The sequence below is a fragment of the Mytilus trossulus genome, chromosome 8 (assembly GCF_036588685.1).
Source record: "Mytilus trossulus isolate FHL-02 chromosome 8, PNRI_Mtr1.1.1.hap1, whole genome shotgun sequence".
NCBI lineage: Eukaryota > Metazoa > Mollusca > Bivalvia > Mytilida > Mytilidae > Mytilus > Mytilus trossulus.
The window spans coordinates 4,494,247-4,511,620 of record NC_086380.1 but is presented as its reverse complement, the minus strand read 5'-3'; the positions used below and the strand labels follow the sequence as shown (position 1 = coordinate 4,511,620).

The 17,374-nt window shown below is 33.5% G+C and overlaps 1 protein-coding gene and 1 pseudogene across 1 annotated transcript in view; both read left to right on the top strand.

Annotated features, from left to right (window-relative positions):
• Positions 1–17,374, top strand: part of LOC134681532 (scavenger receptor cysteine-rich type 1 protein M130-like) — an 85,033-nt gene that overhangs the window by 11,934 nt on the left and 55,725 nt on the right. Inside the window, exons 4-6 of the mRNA XM_063541174.1 lie at positions 7,281–7,401; positions 7,690–7,862; positions 14,126–14,246. Of these exons, the coding sequence (XP_063397244.1) occupies positions 7,281–7,401; positions 7,690–7,862; positions 14,126–14,246 (415 nt within the window). The remainder of the gene's footprint in view (positions 1–7,280; positions 7,402–7,689; positions 7,863–14,125; positions 14,247–17,374) is intronic.
• Positions 3,952–5,826, top strand: LOC134681456 (uncharacterized; annotated as a pseudogene).

Genomic DNA, 17,374 nt, shown 5'->3' with positions numbered 1-17,374 from the left:
AACGTCCACCAGCAGTGGCATCGACCAGTGGCGTAAATAGTTATCAAAAGTACCAGGATTATAATTTTATACGCCAGACGCGCGTTTCGTCTACATAAGACTCATCAGAGATGCTCAGATCAAAATAGTAAAAAAGCAAAAAAACACAAAATTGAAGAGCATTGAGGAACCAACATTCCAAAAAGATGTGCCAAATACGGCAATGGTAATTTACTCCTGGGGTAAGAAAATCCTTAGTTTTTTTCGAAAAATTCAAAGTTTTGTAAACAGAGAAAATTTATAAAAATGACCATATAATTGATATTCATGTAAACACCAAAGTGCTGAATACTGGGCTGGTGATACCCTCGGGGACGAAACGTCCACCAGCAGTGGCATCGACCCAGTGGTGTAAATAGTTATCAAAAGTACCAGGATTATAATTTTATACGCCAGACGCGCGTTTCGTCTACATAAGACTCATCAGTGACGCTCAGATCAAAATAGTTAAAAAGCCAAACAAATACAAAGTTGAAGAGCATTGAGGACCCAAAATTCCAAAAATACGGCTATGGTAATCTACTCCTGGGGTAAGAAAATCATTTGTTTTTTCGAAAAATGCAAAGTTTTGTGAACAGAAAATTTATAAAAATTACCATATAATTGATATTCATGTCAACACCGAAGTGCCGACTACCGGGCTGTAGATACCCTCGGGGACGAAACGTCCACCAGCAGTGGCATCGACCCAGTGGTGTAAATAGTTATCAAAAGTACCAGGATTATAATTTATACGCCAGACGCGCGTTTCGTCTACATAAGACTCATCAGTGACGATAAGATGATTTTTCATTTCCTATCGTTAATTATCAATTTTTAGATGGTGACGTTCCCTTGTCACCATATAACGGTGTTTATATATCTCAACTTGTACGGTTCGCTCGTGTATGTAACAAAGGTTTAGATTTAAACGAGAGAAATTTATGTATTACTGAAAAATTATAACACCAGGGTTTTCGATATCACAAACTAGTCAAAACATTTACTAAATTTTATCATCGGTATAAGGACCTCATTCGTAAATATAGCTCAACATGCAGACTTCCTATACGTTCGGGTATTTCACATCCAATTTCTTATGGAAATATTCTTTATTAAGCACAAATGTGTCAGTATTCACTTCAGAAACTAGCAAAACCTTTGAATAGACTTATTAAGAAGTGATTTAGCTACGATACTGTTGACAGGTCATATAAGATTGCATATTGTGGCGTTAATATTGATTCACTTATAGGGTCTTTGCATCGGAACTAAACACATTGATTAAAAAAATAGTTGCTGGCATGACACGGGTTATGTTCTTCTCATATATCTTATGATGGTATGATACTAAACACCTGACGGGAAGGATTGTGTCTAATGTTCATATGATGAAATCATAATCTTTCAGTCAGTTTAATTGAAGTCTGAAGCTGGCATGTCAGTTAACTGCTAGTGGTCTGTTGTTATTTATGCATTATTGTCATTTTGTTTATTTTTTTTTGGTTACATGTTCTGACATCAGACTCGGACTTCTCTTGAACTGAATTTTAAATGTGCGTATTGTTATGCGTTTACTTTTCTACATTGGCTAAAGGGATAGGGGGAGGGTTGAGATCTCACAAACATGTTTTACCCCGCCGCTTTTTTGCGCCTGTCCCAAGTCAGGAGCCTCTGTTTGTTGTTAGTCTTGTATTATTTTAATTTTAGTTTCTTGTGTACAATTTGGAAATTAGTATGGTGTTCATCACCACTGAACTAGTATATATTTGTTTAGGGGCCAGCTGTAGGACGCCTCCGGGTGCGGGAATTCCAAGTTACATTGAAGACCTGTTGGTGACCTTCTGTTGTTGATTTTTTCTATGGTGGGGTTGTTGTCTCTTGACACATTCCCCATTTCAATTCTCCATTTTTTTCCCCTCTTTTAAATAAGATTTTCTTAATTCAAATTTTTACTTAATGTTTTAATGTTCAGTTCAAATTAAGGCTGCCGTTTTTTAGAAGTACAAAACTAACCAAAGAAAGCTTGAATTACAGTAATCAACTCTGCTCAAGAATTTGTGTTGTGGATCAGAGCTGAATTTTAGATTTATATTTGACAAATTAAATGTTCGAAACATAGTTCATTTATAATAATACTTTATTCCGAGAGCAATACAGCTTATAGGATACATATACACAACTTTTCACCAGTATAAGAATTTTACAAGAGATATATAATAGATATCAATATAAAGTTGTGCATGAAAGAAAATATAATACATAATAAAAAATACGAAAAACGAGCGGAGAATGACATAATACTTAAATAAAGTGATAACAAATATACTATATACTGTAATTAATTTTTTTTTCTGCTGATTAAAAAAAAAACCTAAGTTATTCAATTCTTTAATATATCTAACAGATAACAACTGGATAAGTTTGTATGTGGAAGGATTTCTCCAATAATACTTTATTATATATTTCTTTCTCGAATTTAAGTATATGTTTACATTAACGTATAAAATGGTATTCATCCTCAATAGAGCTAGTATTACAATTTGTGCATAGTCTATTGTTCTTATCAACATTATAATATCTGCTAGTTTCTATGCTTAATATATGAGATGATATAGGGTATTTTAAATATTAAGGATTGTCTTGTTACTAATATAAATAGAAATGTAGCAAGTGTGCTATCGCTACAAACAGGGTTTATTTTTTGCTAAATCAATCGTGCCAGTGATTACCTGATCCTTAATATCGTACTGTCCAGGAATCAAAAATACAACATGATCATTCTTGGTTTACTCTATTAACTAAACGTTTACCTTAACTGTTTGGTAATTCCGAAGATATTCCTTTTTAATCACAGTACTAATATGTATCTGTATATTTTGCTTTCATTGTTATCGCATTTTTGCTGTTTTAAGGTCGTCCACTATCATCATTGATCTATCAAATTAAAAACAAATCCTGATATATTACACTTCAGAGTAGCTTGGATTCTCACTGATGAGAGATTTTAGTCATATCTCAATATTATTTTTACATTTGACAAGTCCAAATCTCAAATATGACAAGAACAATGTTTTTTATTTTATAAAGTCTCTGCAAATAATCCAGTTTTATCATTTTGTAATGTGTATGCAAATACTTATTAAATAATTCGATTTTCTAAATATATGTCCTTCAACCCCCATACTTCGTCCCACCCGCAAGTTCGTCCACCATCATTGTTTTCATTTATTGCGCATGCGGAAGACCCGTGACGTCAATTACCAGCTGATCAGCGTTCTATATATAGTAAAGAACAACGTGGAAAAGTGAAACCAAAACATGAGATTGAAACAGGTAAATAATCATTAAAATAAAAAAATCTTTGTCAAAACCGCCATTTTTACTAATTCCCTTTTCTATCTATCTTTAAATGGATTTTTAAATAGTAAAACACAAGGGAAATCCCTTCTAAACTGAGTTGCCGGTTTGTTTACATTCCAGTGATCAAGACTGATGACCTTTAAAAGTATGTCAGGCCAAGCATACGTAAAAATCGTACCTTACAAATATGGAAATTTTAATGAATTTTTTGCACAGATTATGAAAAATTCGGGAAAAATGATGAATTATCGCTATAAAATGGCTTCTACTGCCGAATGTTATTTTTCCCACAGCATCATGGCTGCTAAAAAAGGTAAGGCTTTGTTAATTCCAGACCAATATTTTCAATAGAGGGCTCAAAATCTAGCTGAGAATTTACACTTTACATACAAAGAATTAGAATAGATATACACACATACACAATGTTAAAACAAAAAATACAGCAATAAACAAAAAAGACATCTCATTACATTTCAGGCAAAACCTACCTTCATCAGACATGATAAAAAGTACAGATTGTACAGTCCCACGGCTTTGACAAATGCATATATATCAGTAAAGAATAATGAAATGTCACAAAGAAAAGCAGCTCTTCAATTTAATGTTCCAAGGCAAACTCTACGTGATAGAATCACTGGCAAAATAAGTCCAGATTGTGTCACCACTGGAAGGGCACCTGTCTTTTCGCTTGAAGAGGAGGCACGCATTGTGGAACATGTCAAGTCCGTTGCTTCATATGGATATGGGTACACTAGACAAGAAGTTACAGATCTAGCTACTGATTTTGCCCACACAACCAAAATAAAACCAAGGAGTGAAGAATTTACCTTGAGATGGTTTGAGGGTTTCATAAAAAGATGGCCAGAACTTAGAGTGGTGAAACCTAGAAGTTTGGAGATTCTTCGTGCAAAATGTGGTTCTGTTGCTAATGTTGAAAAATACTTTGCAATCTTAAAGGAAGTCGTCCTAAAATACAATCTTCAAGATAAAACACATCTCATATTTAATGTTGATGAGAAGGGTATAACACTGAATCACAAACCACCTAATGTTGTATCTGGAATTGAATGTAACACATCATCAGTAACATCTTGAAGGTCTAGTACTACCACCATACTTGGATGTGACAGTGCCTCAGGATTTGCTGTTCCTCCATTTTTTGTATTTGAAGGGAAAAGAATGAATAATGAATTGATGAAAGGTTCAACACCTGGTGCTGTTGGTGCAGTATCAGACTCAGGATGGTCCAATACCAACATATTCAGACAATATTTAACAGATCATTTTCTTAAATACATCCCTGGTAGAAATAATGACAAAGTACTTCTTCTCCTCGACGGACATACATCACATGTAGCAGTTGACATAATTGAATGGGCACAGGAACATCGATATCACATCATCATTCACGTCTTACCAGCTCATACCTCACATATTTTACAACCTTTGGATGTTGGATGTTATAGGCCGTTGCAGCGTATTTACGATAATGAATGTCACAAAACCATACGTAAAAACCCCTCAGTAATAACCAGATATAATATATGTGAACTAGCCTGCAAAGCATACCAGAAAGCACTGTGCCCAGAAAACCTTCAGTCAGCATTTAGAAAGACTGGAATATACCCCTTGGATAAGACTGTCATCAACCAAGATCAACTAAAACCATCAGAGGTATTTACAAGAAATGAGGAATGTAAAGAAACTACAGAGACTACAGATGAACCAAAAACAGATGAGATCCAAATGCAAGAAGTCGAATTAGTCGAAGTTGATATGAATAGAGAAGTAACAGAAGGTGTTGAAAGTGCTGTGACTGTGACTGATGTTGTTGAAGATATGCAAGACCATGATACTGCTGTACCACACTTCTTTGCGGAACGAATAAACAAACTAAAAAAAATGAAGTCCGAAAATGACAAGAAAGAAAGAAAAACACTTGGAAAGATTGTCTCTGGTATGCCAATAACTGAAAGTGAGGTAGCAGAAAAGGTTAAACAGCACGTTGAAAACCAAGGAAAAAATAAACCAAGCAACCAGAGTTGTAAGAAAACTGGAAAACAAAATAAAAAGAATACGTCCACTTCTGCTTCATCTCTTACATCAGGACCTAGCCACACTAAACTTGGACCTAGCAACATATCTGATAAACCAGGACCTAGTCACAAGTCTCCAAAACCAGGACCTAGTCTCATATACATTGATGATTCCATGGACTTCAGCGATACAGACGATGAAGACATTCCAGAAATCGAATTATGCTGTGTGTGTAAACAGTTTACCCCCAATCAAATTAGACTTGGGGTTGGTGTTGAACTTACCAAATGGGTACAGTGTGACAATTATAGGTGCAAGCACTGGACACATCTGAAATATTGTACAGAATTGAGGGCTGTGAGAAGAAATACCAAGTTTTACTGCATGCATTGCAAGGACATGGAATAGACAATTTTGCCAAATTTTCTTGTTATTGTTACTTGTTAAAAATTTTATTGTTACTTATTTATTTTTGTTGATTTTTGTCAATACTTACCCTTTTAAATTAAATTTGAACAAAAACTGCGAAAATGCAATGTGTTTGGCCTAACCTGTGTGACGTAACAAGGTTGTACATCCGGTGGACGAACTTGAGGGGCGAAAGTAGAACAGGCATTGATTTCAAGTAAGTGTTCACTTTTGCATTTCCGTTATACTACGGTCTTCTGTTGATTCTTTTTCATGTCAAAGATTATACTTTTATTGAATCTTTATTACTGCAAATTATCGGGAATATATGGGAAACGTAGCTGAAAATGCACCGCGATATTCGTTAGGTGGACGAACTTTGGGGAGTGGAGGATATAAACCGAGACACACAAAATTACCATTTTCAAAGAGGTATGCTTATTAAATCAATAACTATGGGGAATATATTTAATTATATTTTGGATCTTATTTTTAGAAGACAACAACATTTATTTTGTTAAGTATCATACTTTTTGCACCCTTACTTCAACTTTTGGGAGTAAAGAAAAGCAACTTGACGCAGCAGTCAAACACACCAAAAACCGCTCTAACGAGAATTATTTGTTTTCAGTGCCTCTTTATTTCCACTCCATAATCTATTGTTTATTAATTAATTCCTCAGACATGACAGTTTAAAACAAGGTTAACAATTATTCCGAACTCCAGGGTAAATTATATATTCATTTGAATGTATGGTGTAGTGGATGATAATACATAATATATAAAAAGATTGAGACTGAACACGGATACGACCTCTTTCACTATGATTTATTTTTCAACAAAAAAACATCTGAAAAGTGACATTTTATGGCACATGTATTTGTCATATTAACGCTTAAATTCGGGCGTATTTAATGACTACATCAATCAGCTCAAATTTTTCATATCAACTAATTGATCGACTGAAGAAGACAATTCAAAAGTGTTTAATTTTTATTAGATGTACCTGAAATCTGAGGCCAAATTTGGCCCTTACCGGATCTACTCCTTTCTCTACTGTAGTGAGGTAAACAATTAAATGAAATTGGTACGTAATTATTTCTTATCTCGTATTGTATCGTTCCCATTTTGATTGCAGATTCGACTCAAGTTTTCGAGAAATCATAGGCCTATATATGCTCTACGAAAATCGACGGTACATGACAAACTGTAATGTATTGGTCCTTTGGTAGTCTCTGAAAAATATATTACAATTTATCTTGACTTGTTGCGACGAATACTATAACATTTGATATTTAGTTATGCATATTATTTTAGGAATACTTAAAAGAGGATATCTGCGGAGTGTTTGTGCTTTTGGAAAGCTCATTAATGTTTTGCCTGCTCCATTGAATCAATCGCTTAATACGACCATTATCTTAATAACTTTTATATGAAGATAAATATTTTTTAAGGTGACTTACGAAATTCTTCTGATAAACTAGAGATATTGCACAACAATGAATGGGGCACAGTTTGTAGCAGCAACTTTAACCAAATGGAGGCTAAGGTTGCTTGCAAGCAGCTTGGTTACAGGTGATTTCACAGTCGTTCTTAATCTTTATAATGTTTCAAATGTTGTTATATAGATATTTTAATGTATTAATGCGATTTTGCCGAATCTGTTCTATTTCCCTGTTGTAAAAACTACGTTCAAATGAAATTGTTTCAAGCATTGTTTTATTATCAAATTGATGATACTATATTTCATATAAATAGTGGCTGAATGATGAGTTTTTTTAATAATTTGATCTAACAATTTAATATATACATGCTATGATTTAGTAACTTAGAGGCACATAAATACTGATTCCGTTTTGTTAGAAATGGAAGCGTTCTAGAAAATACAATTGCGACTGGCACATCAAAAATATGGCTGAATATATTGGCATGTGATGGAAACGAAAGTAAATTAATGGATTGTTCCCATTCTGATTGGAATACAGACACTTGCAGCCATGGAAATGTTGTTGGAATTCGCTGTTCTGAAGGACAAGGTTTGTTATGTCTTTCTTATATATTAAAACGATTGACAAAGTAAGGAAAATATTGAAGTGGAATTTGCATTTGAATCAGTATTGCACTCTGCGGCTATAAACGTTGCAATTTTGGCGTTTTGCAACTCTAAATGTAATTAAAAAAAAAACAATAAATGTAATAGAATAAATGTTAATAACAAATAGCGTCAAATTATTGTAAGTTTTATCTGTAATAAAATTCTATATGTAACTAGCTAATTAAATAATATACGCTATAGAGACGTCAACTACCGCTAGTGGAAAATAAATGAAGACAAAAGACCTGCTCAAATTCAGGACAATAACATTTCTCGCGTCACAGATAATTGACAAAGCGAAGTGTTGTAGGGGAATTCATAGATGGTTAATATCATATACATATAAGGAACCTTTTGTTTCAAATGCAAAAAAAGTAACTATGGACTTATTATATTTCGTTGCATACCAATGTTTCATGAATGTCGTGGGTACAGGTAAATCAGGAAAGCAACAAATAATACATTTCCTTTATTTCATGAGCATACTTTAGCGAAATCAAATATCCACTTACATGCATTTTTTTTTATTCATCCACGAAAATTGGTACCCATGTAAATAAATGAATTCGCAGTATATAGGAAACATTAACAGATACAGTGAAACCTGGGTAAACCGAACCCTCATAAAACCGAATTTCAGTTTAAAGTCCCACAAAATTTCTCTATCAATTAACGTAAATCTAACCTGAAAAATGAACCCTTTCAACACCGAATTCCGAAGTTTTGAAGGCTCGAATGTAAATATGTATTTAAGAATAACCTGTCAAAATCGATCAATAACAATCACAACAAAAAAGTATTTTTAATTATTTGCATGATTTAATAAACAAACACAGCACGACAGAGGTTCCCCGAGGGTATTTGAGATTAGATTAACTGGTGAGTTGTTATGACAAACTAATTAGCATGTTTGTGTCCATGTACCTTAGATCAATCAAATGCACGTTACTCAAACAATTATCGTAACTGTCATTATGTAGCTAAACTGTTTAATTAAATAAAAGTTTTAAAGTTTTAAACCCTTTCACTGGATTAGGAAGTCTTGCAACACGACAAGGTCAATGGCTTTCGAATGCCAGATTCCCTTTAGAGGCCCTATATATTTGATTCGGATGCTCCTGAAGACTTCCGTAAGCTATTTATTAAAAACGATACAGTCCGAGAATAAACTGGACACAACTGAACCCCTGCTGTTTTTTCACTCTTATCGTGTTGCGAAGTTTCAGTCAGCGGGTGGCAAGTTTAGTCCGAGAACTCGTGTGTACAATGACGATCTCGATTCAAATACGGAATCGTCATTTGACAGTGACTTGGAATATGAATTGGTCAGTGAATTAATGGATGAGAAAATAATTATAAAAAGCAAAATTGCTCCACGTTGGACATCATTGAACGATTTATACATTGTAGTTTCAGAACGACGAGCGTGATTGACAGAGTGGCGTTTGATTTATAAACAAAAATGTAACAAAAGATTATCTTTATCTACTTATATTTTTACGTTTACATCTATATCAACTCGAAAATAAGTAGTCATCTGTTGGGTCACCTATTATCCCTTGTCAGTAAGTGCCAAAATTATTTTGGTGTCGACATCCGTTTACCTCTACAATCCGAACACCTGAGAAAACCAAACAAAACGGAAAGTTCCATGGGTGTTCGGTTTGAACAGGTTTCACTCTAGATGTCTTGTTGAAGTGGGTGATTAATTTGCTTGGATACATAAGCAGTGACTGCTTTGCAAATATTACTTAACACAGCTTAAACGTCTATAAATTCTTTATTAATCCGATATGATACTTAGTGAAAATATTCGTTATGAGACTTATTTATTAACTATACATACTATGCGGTGTTGGCTTTGCTAACTGTAGAATCCTCACGTTGACCTGTATAGTTGTTAATTGCTGTTCAATTTGTTCTCTTGTGTAAAGTTAACTTATATCATTGGCAATCATCATATTTTCTAAATATATGCCAAATTTCGATTTTGTTAGGTTTTACATATATAAATAATCATAGTAAATTAGTGCATAGTACATCAGAAAAATCGTGACAAGTACATAAAGTATATATTTTGAATATTTCAATAAACATATAAAATAAATAATAATAATGTTAAAAAAAAGAAAATCTCAACTTGGGTAGATAATTTTATTACGTAAACGTTTACTTGTAAAGTCAATCTATAACTTGGAGCCAACAGACATTTTAGTTATCACGAACCCATCAATTGTCATCATATGTTCAGAAATAGTTAAGATTTCTAGTCTATGTATTGTAATGTATTTTCGTGAATCTTCCTTATGCCAGACATAGATTACCGTAGCCGTATTTGGCACAACTTTTTGGAATTTTGGATCCTCAATGGTCTTCAACTTTGTACATGTTTGGCGTTATAAATATCTTGATATTAGCGTCACTGATGAGTTTTATGTAGACGAAACGCGCGTCTGGCGTACTAAATTATAACCCTGGTACCTTTGATTTCCCCACTCAAAGCCAAGGAATTATACTTTATAGACTAATAACCATATCGGCCGATTAAAAACCATGGCCTGTCTCATTGTTATTTGTCAATATTGAATAAATATAGAAATTCAAAATGGAATAATAAATTGACATACAATTTAAAGAATTTAATTTATGGGCTGAAAGTGGACTAAGGTCAGATTTTGTTGACCACAACTTCATTGTAAACTACTGTTAAAAAAAACAAAACAATGTTACCTTAGAGGTTTAAATTAAAAACCTTCATTTCTTTTTCGTGAAAGGGGGGACGAAAGATAACAAAGAGATAGTCGAACTCAAAAATCTAATACAAACTGACTACACCATGGCTAAAAATTAAAAAGACAAACAGAAAAACAATAGTACACATGACACAACATAGAAAACCAAAGAATAAACAACACGAACCCCACCAAAAACTAGGGGTGATCTCAGGTGCTGCGGAAGAGTAAGCAGATCCTGCTCCACATGTGGCACCCGTCGTGTTGCTTATGTGATTACAAATCCGGTAAATAGTATAATTCGGTAGGTCATATCATGAATGGGAAGGGGATTGTAGTTACGACGTAAGGAACATATCCGATATCATTTGTGAAACGGTTATTCCATAACGATCAACCAACTCGTGATGGCGTCCGTAAAATTTACGAAGGGATGATTTCAACTTCACCATTTGGAACTCTTGGTTTGATAGCTTTCTTGTGAGCAGTAACCCTCTATCAAGGAAATCATGATAGGAAATGCAAGCACGGGAATATCGTATCGATTGGGAGATATATACCCCGTATGCAGGTGCAGCTGGAATGTTGTTACTTAGAAATGTACACGGTGGATACCTCAAAATGGAATGTATGTGGATGGTATAATGATTTTGAATACTACGTTTCATGTTGATGTAAAAAAAAAACACCACCTGTTTGATAAACTACTGTAGCATAAAAGAAGGACGTTTCATTGATAAAACGAACGGACACACTGACCAGAAAACACAATACCCTCTACGTATACAGTCAATGCGTTGCATAAAAGTTTCAAAACTCAAAGTATATGCCAACAATTGTTTGTGACAGTAAAATGCAATAGGAATGCACCAGCTCATATTCGCGTTGATATGTCATATTCTGTATTAGGTGCACACCTATTGAATTGCAACTTCTTGTATGGATATACATTGCACTTATATTGCATCATAACAACAATTATAAGAAACAATTCTTCAAAGAAGGTTTTACAATGTTTGTAGATAATAAGCCAGAAATGGTAATGTCGATTTGCTAATGACACATTATGTGTTCCTTAACTAGCAAATGTTCTGCTTCTTCTTCTGCTAACAGAATCATCTAAATGGTTGATTTTGTTCATCTTTTATTTCAAATAATTCATTTCATAAACTTACAGTATTGTTCGGAAGGAAATTGATTGTTTTATGAGAGTGTATAGTTTTGTAATAATTTGTTTACGTGATTATAAATCATCAATAGTCCTAGAACATCATGCCACTTTGGGCAATTTTGGTTAGAATGATAACTTAATACAATATAAATCTTTAAATTCATAGAATGTTTGATTACACATTTGAATAAATTGCATATTAATAAGTACTTCTTCTTAGTATAAGATTCATCAATGAACAATTTTGAACGAAAACAACGAGTGGCTTCATAATAGTTGTAATATTATCTCTAACAGACATATACAAACGTGTAGTTGGTGTAAAAATTTATGTTAGTATTTGAGGTATGTTGCAATGTGCACCGGCATGTGCTAGAGCCTAGACATTGTTAATTACGCTTTACCTAATGAGTATTAAACAGTGCCCTTTTAAAGCTCACCTAGTCAAAAGGGCTAAGTGAACTCTTCTCCTCATTTTGCGTTCGTCGTCGTCCGTTAACTTTTACAAAAATCTTCTTCTCTGAAACTAACTGGCAAAATCTAGACAAACTTAGATACAATCATCGCTAGGGTATAAAGTTAAAAAAATAATGGGTAAAATGTAGAGTTTGGCTAATATCTCTGATACTAAAGCATTCAGAGAAAAAAATCTGACATAGGGTAAAATTATTTATCAGGTCATGATCTATCTGCCCTGAAATATTCAGAAAAAGCGGACAATCCGTTGTTGGGTTGTTGCACCTGGATTTGGTAATTTTAAGTAAATTTTGCAGTTTCTGTTTATTATCCTCAATATTATTATAGATATACTGTTAACAACAATAATGTTCAGCAAAGTAAGATCTACAAATAAGTCAACAAGACAAAAATGTTCAATTGACACCTTAAGGAGTTATTGTCCTTGAAAAGTTTTAACAAATATTTATTAGCTTTTGAAAACTTATAAAAATCTTCTATTATTTAACCACTGGGACATATATAACCAAACTTGGTCATAATCATGATTAGGGTATATGGATTAAACAACGTGTCCTATAACGGCCTGCACCAACGTGGCCGACCTTGCTAAAAATAGAATAAATAGGGTAAAATGCAGATTTTGACTTGTATCTCTGACACCGAACCATTTAAAGCAAATTTAACAATAGTTACATATATTCATCAGGATACGATGTATCCATAATGATCATAAAATCAATAAGGTAAAAATGTTGTTGTTGATTTATATTCTCTGAAACTAAAGCAAAAATTTAACGGTTGCATTATTTCATGCATCAATTGTAAATAAAAGTATCAGGTGAGCGACCGAGGATTCTTCGATTCATAACAGATAACATTTACAACATTAACCCAATATGTAATTAGTATTCGATTCATGATATTAAATGCATCTACAAGTTGAGTTGTAACAACATTCGATATATGTAGGGTTTATCCCAGTCCAGTTCATCTGTTTAACATCAGTTACATACAAATTCCTCTCAGTCTGTTATGAAGGTTAAATAAGAGCATCAGTAGTTTACTGCTATTCGGAAGTCAAAAATCAAATCACAGATAAGACAGTATATCTGCGTATCACCATAATTTATATAAATATTGCCCGTCTGACACAGATAATATGCCTTTGACTGCATTTAAAAGCTTAAATTATTAAGTCAAGTTTCTATAAATGGAACAGATCAAATTTTAAAACCGAAGGTTTATTAATTCATTGCAAGGTGCTTTTGTTAATATATCATACAAAATGTACACCAGCAGCCAGAATTATACATTGTCATATATTTATATTTGGACGTAATAGTGTGTATTGAATACTTCATTATATGTTATTTAACGTGCAAGTTCTGTTTATATATTGAAAATGTAGTTTACAGCAATCTCTTTCATAATTCTTAAGGTGTTTAATTGTAATCTGCTTCATTATGAGATAAAATTGAGAAAGAAAATGCATGGTGAATATGTCAAAGCGACAACCACCCGACCATAGAGTAAACAACAGCCGAAGGCAACCAATGGGTCTTAAATGTAGCGAGAATTCCCGCACCCGTAGGTGTCCTTCAGCTGGCCCCTAAAATATGCATAATAGTACAGTGATAATGGACGTCATACTAAACTCCGAATTATACACAAGAAACTAAAATTTAAAATCATACAAGACTAACAAAGGCCAGAGGCTCCTGACTTGGGACAGGCGCAAAATTGCGTCGGGGTTATGTCTTTTTATACAAGATTTTAGTTATTGATTATTTGTATGTTATACCTTGATACATATTTTGATACGTTTTATATATATATTCATAGGTGATGTACGTCTTAACTCTAGCAGACTTGAAATATTTTACAACGGAACATGGGGAACAGTTTGTAATTATGCATTTGACGACAGAGATGCCATTGTTGCTTGTCGGCAACTTGGATACACGTAAGTAGAAGTCAGTTTAGTTAAATTTCATTGTGCTGCAGTTAACACTGCAACATGTAAGCAAGTAGGATTATCTGGCAGAGAATATTGAAGCATGATAGGGCCAAGTAGTTATCAAAGGTACCAGGATTATAATTTAATACGCCAGACGCGCGTTTCGTCTACATAAGACTCATCAGTGACGCTCAGATCAAAACAGTTAAAATGCCAAACAAATACAAAGTTGAAGAGCATTTAGGAACCAAACATTCCTAAAAGTTGTGCCAAATACGGCTAAGGTAATCTACTCCTGGGCGTAAGAAAATCCTTAGTTTTTCGAAAAAAATAAAAGTTTTGTAAACAGAAAATTTATAGAAATGACCATACAATTGATATTCATGACAACACCGAAGTGCTGACTACTGGGCTGGTGATACCATCGGGGACGAAACGTCCACCAGCAGTGGCATCGACCCAGTGGTGTAAATAGTTATCAAAGGTACCAGGTGAGGCATTGTATCAATATGCGTATCTCTTTCGCTATTAAAATTAATTTCAATGTTTGGTCTGACACTAAGTAATTAATGTTTACAACCTTGACGGTTATCTTAATACCAATACTCATATCCAAGGAGACAGGGATTAAGGGAAATCTGAATGAACTGCCAATTGCTTTCTTAATGGAAAGACACATGACCAAAATGATGGGATTGATCATCTATTTCGTGAACAGATTCAGTTCATTAAAAATTCATAGAATTCGTAATTTTAATTTGTAAGCGCAAAGCCATTTACGATTTGGAAATCTTCATATGTTTCAATGAGTTTAAGTAAATCAATATCTTAACGATAATCAGTGACGAGTTTGTAGATACGGTTACTTCCTACAAATCCAAAAATAACTGCCATTGCAGAATGTCAACATCGGAATTAGTAGATTGAGTTCCCGTGCTTATCAAGTAACCTTTGTTGTATCCCAATAACAATAACTAAAACAGCTTACAAAATTACAGTTTGAATTCTTCTTCAAAAACTGATCAACTGGTAAAATATTTCATTACATTTCTTAAGTGAAAGGTTATAGTATGAAGTGAGTGCTGTGCAATAAAAAAGTTATACTTACCATCGAGCTCCTGATTGTTGATGTCTTTGTCATAACTATAGAACAAAACAATGACTTACTATAAAATGAGCCACTGATCAAGAAGGTCTAACTTTGACATGAAAACTTCTATTATAAAAATATTCTATAAATAAATATCTAAATCAGTGACTCATAGTATACTACATTGTAATCTATTAATTTGTTTGTCAGAGACATCAACAATCAGGAGCTGGATGATAAGTATACCTTTTTATTTCACAGCACTCTCTTCATGCTATCGACCTTTCACTTGAGCAAATTGCTAAAATATTTTACCAGCTGATCAGTTGGAGGGAGAAGAATTCTATGCAATTTGGTAAACTATTTTAGCCATTGCTATTGTGATACCACAGAGGTTACTGGATAAGCACAGTAATGGAGCTTATGGTACTTGCTAGTAGTTAAAGAATATGAGTGATTATATGGTGGACATGTGTGTTGTGCTGATGTATGTGTTTAACGGACTTCTATAACAAAGGTCGGATTCGTAGTCCGAGTACGAATAAGACTTAAAATCATACAGATAAGCTTTAAGGGTCATCTCAATATGATTTGTAAGCTAAATCATTTACCGTGTCCAATCTTTGCGTGGTGATAGAACAAAACCAAGCGCCTTTTCTGTTACCTGTTTACGCTCGCTAAAATATATGTTCGCAACAACAATGTTTTCCTTCTGCTTTTAAATAGTTTTTATCCTTTACTTTAAAAAACCTTTTTAATGGTGGTAAGACTTAATTATTACACGGACGGTCGTAAAAACAAATTTGTATTTTTTCTACATTCAAGTATGTGCGCTCCACCGAGAGTCATATAGTAAACAAACATATCATAACCTAAGCACATTGTAAGGCCTCTTTTGAAGATGTGAAAATCACTACTATGTATTGGTTACCTAAACTCACAAAAACAGTACAATTTCTTTCATCTCGGTCTCTGGTAAGTGTTGTACAAATAATTCTTCCGTGATTCAAACTAGTTCATTTGTTACTACAAATAATTTGTCATAAACTTTTGTAATAGACTATAGGAACATGTTCAATTAAAATTATATTTTTTGTAAAAAAATCTTTGAATGTTTCAGATAAATTACGTGCTTTTGATGGTCCTTTTGATTTTGTTGAACATTTTGACTTTTCAACTCTTTACACTTAACTTCCACACACTGTTAATGAATTAGCCGTTTGGTTAATCGGAATGCAGGGAATTGCTGCAACTCACTTAAAGACTTTTTTCTAATGAGAAAGGTAAATATGCTAGATATACTTACTGGAGGTGTGATGGGATGATTGAAGCTGCTAATTTCCTTAAATATACTTACGAAATTGACCAAAAGGAACTTAATTTAAAATAAATCAAATATAAACAGTAATAGCTGTCCTTTCCTAGATTTAGCTATTTTACTTTACACGAGAACATCTACACAAAGGAATAATTGTTAGTTGTCTATTGTTAACTTTTCTTTTTTTGGCCTATGATATTCCTTTGGCACTATCTTACGGTGTTTATGTATCATAACAGCTTTTGCTATGCCTAAGTCAATGATCGAAATCCAAATGTTGCTGGGAAGTATTCAGTCAGGTATTTCGTTACCACATATTTTTTAAACCTTACTAAATCCTTCCCTGAATGTCATTATTGGGTTTTGGAGTTTGTTTGTACCATACTTACTTGAAACGGGATAGCAAATCATCATTTTAAAGTCGACATTATTCCCGAGGTCGGAAATGTAGAAACGATCCGGGTAAGCTGATAGATTCTTCAAATAAACTTATTCTAAAAGTTACCAATTCAACACTGTAATTAGATCTTTGAATATTGTTTTAATTGGTATTAATATTGAAATATTTTTAAAACATATGAACATTCATAGCTCTACGTGTGCCGGTTTCGTAATACTTTCCTCCATGTTCCTACTGCAGTCCTCTCTTATCTTCTGTTACAGTTGCTTCTTATGGCGTTCAAGTTATAAGGCTGTTATAAGTATATTTAATAACCAAGCAAAGGA